We start from the raw sequence: 9,817 nt of genomic DNA, 5'->3' as shown, positions 1-9,817 counted from the left end.
GCCAGCCGGCATGGCACAGGTTCGAGTCGGGAGCCCGCGCCATACCCTGTTAATGGCACAAGGACATAAATACAAGTCCTTGGTAATTAACCAGTTAAAGCTGAAGTAATCCCATGAGTGATTCTGGTAGAACACTTAAAAAAATTTTCATAGTCAGTGTTCCGGATCAGATATTTGCATGGCATTGGAACAAATGCCTAGAATTTCCATGAGAGATTGACATGAAATCTGTATAAAGAAAAGATATAACCCGATCATTACACAACGGCTTCTACCCTGCAGATGAGTCACAATATCTATCTCAGAGGAAACATTACGATGGATACAATAACACTTGTTCTTCTATCTGTGCTGTATACTGAATGCATCGCTGGAGTCATAATAAATCTCATCATCGTGGCTGCAAATCTCATGAAATGGAAAACAATGAAATCTCTTCATATTGGGGATAAAATCATCAGCTCTTTGGCTACTTCCAGAAGCTTATACCTCTTCATTGTCTTCTTTTCTAGCCTATCTAATCTACTGGATCTATGGAAGAACAAGTTTCTGGCTATGTCTATAAAGGCAGTAGTCACAATGGTTTTACATTCTACTAATCTCTGGTTTGCCACCGTCCTCTGTGTCTTTTACTGTGTGAAGATTACAAGCTACAACTGGAAGTTCTTCATCTTTCTGAAGACCAAGATCTCCACCCTGGCTCCATGGTTCCTTCTAGCTTCTCTGTTGATTTCTATATCTTCTAGTTTTCCATTTGGTTGGTGCATTAATAAAATAGAGATGCCAAATTTAACAAATATTTCTCTAGAAAATATAACTCTATCTAGAGATGTGGAGAATGAAAATCATTCTAGTGTGTTCTTGCTTTTCTTCATAATCTCATGCCCATCATTCCTAGTATTCTTGGCTGCAGACTGCCTGTTACTTTACTCTCTTTGGATGCACACCAGACGGATGAGGAGCTCTGGGTTGGGATTTCGAAGCCCAAACTTGGAGTCTCACTTCAGCGCTGTGAAAAGTATGAGCTTCTTCTTAGTGTTACAGATGATATACTTTTGTATGACGGTGTATACATCTAACTCTGGGCACAGCAGTTTGATTCAAACGTTTGTCAATTATATTATAACATGCAGCGCACCCTTCCTCCATTCACTTTACATGATCTATTCCAACAGTGAACTAAAAAAGACATGTATCTCAATGTTCTATGGTATTTCATGGTGTATTCCAACAGAGGGACTGTAAACTATCTATATCCACTGCTCAAAAAATAAAGAGATCACTAAGATAACACATCCTAGATCTGAATGATTGAACTAATCGTATGAAATACTTTCGTCTTTACATAGTTGAATGCGCTGACAACAAAATCACACAAAAATTATCAATGGAAATCAAATTTATCAACCCATGGAGGTCTGGATTTGGAGTCACACTCAAAATCAAAGTGGAAAACCACACTACAGGCTGATCCAACTTTCTGAAATGTCCTTAAAACAAGTCAAAATGAGGCTCAGTGTGGGCATGCTCCTGATGAGGTGGCGGATGGTCTCCTGAGGGATGTCCTCCAAGACCTGGACTAAAGCATCTGCCAACTTCTGGACAGTTTGTGGTGCAACATGGAGTTGGTGGATGGAGCGGGACATGATGGCCCAGATGTGCTCAATTGGATTCAGGTCTGGGGAACGGGTGAGCCAGTCCATAGCATCAACGCCTTCCTCTTGCAGGAACTGCTGACACACTTCAGCAACATGAGGCCTAGCATTTCCTTGCATTAGGAGGAACCCATGGCCAACCGCACCAGCATATAGTCCCATAAGGGGTCTGAGGATCTCATCTTGGTACCTAATGGCAGTCTGGCTACCTCTGACAAACACATGGAGGACTGTGCAGCCCCTCAAAGAAATGCCACCCCACACCATTAGTAACCCACCACCAAACCGGTCATGCTGGAGGATGTTGCAGGCAGCAGAACATTCTCCACGGCGTCTCCAGAATCTGTCATGTCTGTCAAACGTGCTCAGTGTGAACCTGCTTTTATTTTGTTATATCCCACACAATGGGCATACTTTTGGGGAAAAAAAAGAAAAAACAGCTGCTGGATAACCCTTTTGAAGTAACATCCGTGGTAAATGGTCAGTGATTGAAAATCAATGCATAACCAGGCTGACTAGTATAGAACTACAGGAGCCATTAACCATGGCGTATCTTATGAAAATGAGTTGAAGGCCATAGAGATGTCATCTTCTTCAGGTGCTGAACACAGACAACAAACATAAATACTGTGGGGGAGATATATCAAAACCTGTGCAGTGGAAAGGTTGCTGAGTTGCCCATAGCAACCAATCAGATGGCTTCTTCATTTTTTAAAAGGCCTCTGAAAAATGAAAGAAGCGATCTGATTGGTTGCTATGGGCAACTGGGCAACTTTTCCTCTGGACAGATTTTGATAAATGTCCCCCCGTTACTTTTGGATTGACCTGTAGGGCCTAAGAGGATGAATTTACTGACAGGCTAAAGTTCAGCAATTAGACGACCTTTGACCCTGATGAGAAGGTCAGTAACCACAATGCTAGAATTTGGGACTCAGAAAAACCATTTGCTCTTATCGAACACACGAGGGGCTGTGAGAGACTCACCCATTCTATGCAATGAGCAGAACATAGTCTTTTTTGTGGAGGACCTGGTCACTGGCTTCTATTACCTGGACATGTAATAGCAATCAAAACAAAACTTCCTCCAACTTAGCGACGGGATTAAGAGGTGCTGGACACACTGACTGAAGGGATCTCAAGTTTAATCACCCATGATGCAATGCGTTTAAGACTTGCCTGATAAAGCAGTCTTACTGTTAAATGCGTTACGTCATGGGTGATTAAAGTTGAGATCCCTTCAGTCGGTGTGTCCAGCGCCTCTTAATGCCATTGCTAAGTTGGAGGAAGTTTTGTTTTGAGTTCAAGTTCTGACGTGTAGCGGCTGCAGACATTCACACCACTACTCTGTTCCATAGTTACAGTTGGTGGAGTGGTAAGCACCACTTTTATTACACCGATTCTGGTTTAAACGTTATGACACTATGGAGCAGTCTGTATCCTGTTTTAGCATGTAATAGCATAGCCTTCTATCACAGACTTCCATTTGAAAGTTCAACCTAAATGAATCTCTACTGGAATATTGGATTGGCCTTGATTCCCCAAATGTCGCGACGGCACCTTCATGATTGTCAGATCTAACATCTTGTGACTTCTTTCGGTTGGGGCTACATCAAGAACTCTGTTTATCTCCCACCCTCCCCCACAGCCACAAGATCTGAGTGACCTGAGTCAAAAATTCGTTGAAACAGAGGAGTCCATATTGAAGGAGATGGTGGAGTGCCTGGACAGAACTGGACCACAACCAAGACATCTACTGTATTACCAATGGGAAACAATCTGAACATTTGTAGTGTATAAAAACTTGTCTTTTCATGGTAAATTAGTTTCATGCTCTCTTGTTTATTAAAGGGGTTCTCAACTGCTCAGCATTTGGAACAAACTGTTCCGAACGCTGGAGCCGATGCTGGGAACTTGTGACATCATAGCCCCGCCCCTCTTGACGTCATGCCCCAACCCCTCAATGCAAGTCTATGAGAGGGGCGTGACGGCTAAGCACACTAATAATGTTTCTTTTATTCCTGTGTTTTCTTCCCAGTTTTCTTTTTAACATTTATTTGTCATTATTAGTGTATTTTCCTGTTAGGTTGGGTTTCTGGACAAATCATTTCAAATTTTTTTGTTCTGTTATTTTTAACTTTTTGATGTTGTTTCAGTGTTTTTATAGTGGAAGTATGATCATTTTGTTAATGATATATTTCTGTTTGATGTATTTATATATTTCTCCCATTACTATTCAATTTATTTTGAGTATAATAATATTTCTTTTAGTTAGTACTGTATACACTGTTGTTGGTGTGATCATTTTTACTGGCCATCCCCTAGAACTATTCCCGAGTCTTTATTGTTGCTCATCATTATTATTAGAGATGAGCGAATCGAAGCTGACGAACCCGAATTCGAAAAATTTGATTTGCAACGAATACAAATATCGCCGCAATTCTATTGCGCAAATTGCTTCATTAAACTCCATTTTACAGCGTTCCAGGTTATTGTAGAGCTAAGATAGTAGATCCACATGTGAGTACATGGGGCAGGGAATTATGGGAGGGCGGGAAACAGTGGCGGGAATGAAGGTAGGCGGGCTGACCCAGAACCACATGTGAGATGCAGCCAATCAGTGTTTACACACCCCTGTGATGTCACAGCCCCTATGTAATCGGCGGCCATCTTGCCTCTCTTCATTTCATCTATGCACTCAGATGGAGAGGACGGGACTGTGTGTGTGTGAATAGCTCATACCACAGCGTTACACTGCAACTGCTAGTCACATCAGCATTAGGGAAAGGCAGGAGTGCAGAGTGCTGTGCTGTTACTCTGAGAAGGATCATTGATTGCTAAACCTCCTATTCACGTTATTGAGCATTGCAGCAGAGAGGAGCAGATAGCTGTCAGCTGCCTCATATAGATCTCCAAGCTGCCTGAACTTTCTGAAGCATCTTATCTCCTCATCGTTCAGCCCAATTGAGTTTATTTTTGTCTGCTCCACAAAACTTCTGCTGCTCAGAATTGTGTGACAGAGTGCAATTTAGGGTTTAATCCCTGGATTTTTTTTTTTTTGTGGTGCTGCACTGTTGGGTCCTGCTGCTGTTCAGAAACATGTGATTGTTCAGTGGACTGTAGTGCATTTGCACCATTTTGTACCTGTTAATCTGTCAAGGGGCTGGCTACATACTGTGCAAGTCCAAACAATACTATTCACCGGTTGTTGTTTTTTTAAACAGTTTTTTCTGCGTATAGTTGCATATATAACTGCCATCATCAGTGCATACCGCATAGGTACATCCAAGTATTGTATCATTTATTACCTGTTAAGCTGTCATGGTGCTCCATACCGTCACAGTCCAAACAATAGTATCCACCGGCTGGTGTATTACAAAAATACAGAGTTTTTTCTGCTAATAGGCCCTCATCAATGCATACCGCATACGTACATCCAAGTATTGTACCATTTAGTACCTGTTAAGCTGTCAAGGTGCTCCAAACCGTCAAAGTCCAAACAATAGTATCCACCGGCTGGTGTTTTACAAAAATACAGAGTTTTTTCTGCTAATAGTTAGGCATATTACTTCCCTCATCAGTGCATACCACATACGTACATCCAAGTATGGTACCATTCAGTACCTGTTAAGCTGTCAAGGTGCTCCATAGTGTCAAAGTCCAAACAATAGTATCCACCGGCTGGTGTATTACAAAAATACAGAGTTCTTTATGCTAATAGTTAGGCATATTACTTCCCTCATCAGTGCATACCACATACGTACATCCAAGTATTGTACCAATTAGTAGCTGTCAAGGTGCTCCAAACCGTCAAAGTCCAAACAATAGTATCCACCGGCTGGTGTTTTACAAAAATACAGAGTTTTTCTGCTAATAGGCCCTCATCAGTGCATACCGCATAGATACATCCAAGTATTGTACCATTTAGTACCTGTTAATCTGTCAAGGGCCTACATACTGTTCAAGGACAGCCGTAAGTAATCACCTGCTGCTGTTCTAGACAAATACTGTTTAAAGAGTAGTGTAGCGTATTGTAATACCCTCATAAACGCACTAAGAATGTCAGGCAGAGAAGTGCCAGGATGTGCACAGAGGAGTGGCAGAGGCCTAAATACTTCAGGCAGAGTTGGCAGCAGACTTGGGGCGAGTGGCAGCAGGAGTTGCAGCGAGAGGCCTGAGCTCCCGTTATCAGCCAGCGGTCGTGTCTCCACCAGCAACCCATCTGCCATCGTCGATTGGTTAACACGATCATCCACATCATCACAAGTGACATCTGACACCCCCAGTCAACATTCGGTGGGTTCCTCAGACACAACCCTCAGTTGGCATGGCCCGGGAGCAGTCCATGTCCTCCCATTACCTTTGTCCTATGCTGTTCCCTCTCCTAAAGAAGTATCTTATGCTGTGGGTTCAGCTCCACTATTTACTGAGGACGATTCCATAGAGGACAGTCAGCAGCTACTGGACAGCCAAGAAGGGGAGGAGACATGCGTCGCTTGCTCCGCTAGGCGGCCAAGTAGTGATGTGGAGAGTGACGTGGGAGGCGGTGTTGCAAGTGTTCAGGGTCCTGAAGCAGACACTGTTGGGGAACCTGAGGAGGACATCAGTGACGTGCACACAACTCTTGATGATGATGAAGCCGATCGCAATTGGGAGCCGGGTGCAGAAGGGGCTTCATCATCATCAGGAGAAGAAAGTTGCAGGTTGCCCTTGAGGCAGCAAGGCAGTAGAACGGTTGGCAGTCAGCGTGGTGGCAGTAGTGGAAATTTAGGAGCCAAACGTGCCCGGGTGAGACCACCTGCTTCGCGGCAGCCTACCTTTCCGGGAGGTAGTGGAACAGGGGTTCCTGGAGAGGGCGCCAGTAGCAGTCAATTAGTGCGGACTGCAGGTGGGAAAATCAGCTACTCGGCGGCATGGAAGTTTTTTTATAAGGCATCCGGAGGAGGTTCACGTAGTCACATGCAAGATCTGTCGGCAGAAGGTGAAGCGTGGCCAGGCTCTCAATGTCAGCACCACGGCCCTGCGTCAACACATGCTTCGCCACCATAAAGCTCCACCACCTCAGCCGAAGAGAGCTGTGTGTCAAACCCTCCTTCTGTCGCTCCTGCTTCTCCCGCTTTCAGTCAGCCATTCCGCAAACAATCCATCGGCAAAGCCATGTCCAAGAGACAACAGTATGCACCCACTCATCCAACGGCGCAGAAGTTGAATATGCTCCTGTCCAAGTTGCTGGTGTTGCAGTCCCTCCCTTCTCAAGTGGTGGACTCTGCACCTTTCAGAGAATTGATGGCTTGTGCCGAGCCGAGGTGGAGAGTCCCAAGCCGTCATTTCTTTGCGAAGAAGGAAGTACCAGCCCTGCATAAGTTTGTACAAGAGAAGGTGGGCCAGTCCTTGAGCCTGTCGGTGTGTTTAAAAGTGCACGGCAGCGCCGACGTGTGGAGCTGTAACTACGGGCAGGGACAATACTTGTCTTTTACGGCTCACTGGGTAGATGTGGTTCCTGCACAGCCACAACAGCAACTTGGACAGGTCACACCGCTTCCTCCTCCACGCTCTCGCTCCCAGGCAGTTGGTCCTGTTACAGTGTGCGACGCCGCCTCCTCATGCTCCACCGTGTCCTCGGCCTCCACTGCACATCCGGTGGCCATTCATCGTACCATGTGTGTAGGGTACAGCGGTGTCAAGCTGTTCTTCACATGGTTTGCCTTGGCGAACGGAATCACACAGGGGAGGAACTGCTAAAGTTCATTCATAAAGAAATCCGAGTATGGCGAATCTTGAAATGGGAACCATGGTGACAGACAACAGGAAGAACATTGTGTCCGCGCTGCGACAACGAAGTGTGAAACATGCGTCCTGCATGGCACACATGTTGAATCTAGTTATCAAGCACTTCCTCAAGTCTTCACCCCATTTGCAAAACATCCTGAAAATGGCAAGGAAACTGTGCATGCACTTCAGCCACTCGTACACCACCAAGCACACCTTCCTTAAGCTGCAGCGTCAGAACGGTATCCCACAACATAGTCTTATTTGTGACGTTTTCACACGTTGGAATTCCACCCTCCATATGTTGGACAGACTATACCAACAAAGAAAAGCCATCACCAATTTCTTGATGATCCAAGCAGATAGGAGTACTCCCCTGTGTAACTTCAATGTGAACCAGTGGCAGCTCATACATGACACCTGCCATTTGCTGAGGCCCTTTGAGGAAGCCACATTATTTGTCAGTCGCCTGGATTATGCCATGAACGACTTAATTCCACTCCTACATTTCCTACAACAAATGATTGAAACCATTGCTGGTAACAGTTGCACCTACAGCTGGTAGCTGGTTGCACCTACATCTCAAAGCTACATGAGCCCTGTGGGGGCTGAACTGGAGGAGAAGGATGATGAGGATCAGAGCGGAGCACAGTTTAGGTTGGATGAGATGGCTGGTGTTTCTAATCTTCGGACAGGAGAGGAGGAGCAGGAGCAGCCTGAGGAGCTGGAGGGTTATGAGAAAGTTGAGACAGAGGTCCCAGACACACCGTAGCAGTATGCAGTGGAGATGGAGGCAGGTAGTCCCAGCAAGTCACTGTTACAAATGGCACGATGCATGCTCAGTTGCTTGCGTAGTGACCCCGAATTGTCAAAATTTGTCAGCGGGATGACTTCTAGATCTCCACCTTATTAGACTCTCACTACCGTCCCAAAATGGGGGCCTTTTTTTACACCCACTGAGAGGGAGGACAAACTGACCTACTACAGAGACATTCTAGGTAGTCAGTTGGCTGTGCGCTCACCATCCACTGCCATGGCTGCTGGGGAGGGGAGGGTTGGGAGGAGCAGTACCAGCTCAATCAGCAGCAGCCTGAGTCTACAGTCGCTGATGAGTAGCTTTCTTCACCCGCATAGTGAAGCAACTCATCAGCAGCAGGTGGACATGGAGCAGGACCTGAACCAGCAGGTGGTGGCATACCTTGACATGGCCATGCCAACAACCATTGAAGATCCGCTGGACTTCTGGGCAGCCAAACTTGATTTATGGCCACAACTAGCAGAATTTGCCCTGGAAAAGTTGTCCTGCCCGGCCAGTAGTGTGCCATCAGAGCGGGTGTTTAGTGCGGCCGGGGCCATAGTGACCCCAAGGCGAACCCGTCTATCCAACAAAAATGTGGAGAGACTGATGTTTGTCAAGATGAATCAGGGATGGATCAGCCAGGATTTCCAGCCACCAATGCCAGATGCCTCAGAGTAGATTGACCATGCTGCTACACCAACATTTCCCAATTATGGTTGGTTATGAAACCCTCTTGGGTTATCAATTAGGGTTATGGAACCCTCTGTGGTACTGCGATTGCCTGCTCCTGGCTCATCCTGTGTCTTTCAGGAATTACTTGCCTCACAGATGCTTCTGGCCTTGGGCCTTTAATTTTTGGATGTTTAGCAGTAGCTAAATAAATGCTTAATGCAAATTTCAACATTGATCTTTAAATGTAAGGGGTAATGAAACCCTCTTGGGTACTGCGAATGCCTGCTCCATACTCATTCTGTTTTCAGGAACTACTTGCCTCCCTGCCCTCAGGCCTTGGGCCTTCAATTTTTGGATGTTTAGCAGTAGCTAAATACATGCTTAATGCAAATTTCAACATTGACTTTTAAATGTAAGGGGTTGGTTATGAAACCCTCTTGGGTACTGCTCCTGACTGCTCCTGACTCATTCTGTGTCTTTCAGGAAATAATTGCCTCCCTGATGCCTCAGGCCTTGGGCCTTAAAGGGGTACTCCGGTGCTTACACATCTTATCCCCTATCCAAAGGATAGGGGAAAAGATGCCTGATCGCGGGAGTCCCGCAGCTGGGGACGCCCGCGATCATGCACGCGGCACCCCGTTTGTAATCAGTGCCCGGAACGTGTTTGCTCCGGGTCTGATTACGCTCGACCGCAGAGCCGGCGGCGTGTGACGTCACGCCCCCGCCCCCGTGTGACGTCACGCTCCGCTCCTCAATGCAAGGCTACGGGAGGGGGCGTGATAGGTATCCCCAGCTGCTGGACTACCGCGATCAGGCAACTTATCCCCTATCCTTTGATAGGTAATAAGATGTGTAAGCACCGGAGTACCCCTTTAAATTTTTGGAAGTTTAGCAGTAGCTAATACATGCTTAATGCTAATTTCAA

At 45.9% G+C, this 9,817-nt stretch overlaps 1 protein-coding gene across 1 annotated transcript; it reads left to right on the top strand.

Annotated features, from left to right (window-relative positions):
- The first annotated feature begins 318 nt into the window (after positions 1-318).
- On the top strand, positions 319-1,245 carry LOC130360927 (taste receptor type 2 member 39-like). The gene has a single exon (XM_056563481.1). The coding sequence runs from the start codon at positions 319-321 to the stop codon at positions 1,243-1,245; it is 927 nt and encodes a 308-aa protein (XP_056419456.1).
- Positions 1,246-9,817: the final 8,572 nt, after the last annotated feature.

The sequence above is a fragment of the Hyla sarda genome, chromosome 3 (assembly GCF_029499605.1).
Source record: "Hyla sarda isolate aHylSar1 chromosome 3, aHylSar1.hap1, whole genome shotgun sequence".
In the NCBI taxonomy this organism is placed as follows: domain Eukaryota; kingdom Metazoa; phylum Chordata; class Amphibia; order Anura; family Hylidae; genus Hyla; species Hyla sarda.
Note: the sequence above shows the minus strand (reverse complement) of the source record. Positions and strands in the feature narration are given on the sequence as shown.

Bases quoted from the DNA above. Each gene is read 5' to 3' on its own strand.
- LOC130360927 (XM_056563481.1), top strand. From the start codon at position 319: ATGGATACAATAACACTTGTTCTTCTATCTGTGCTGTATACTGAATGC.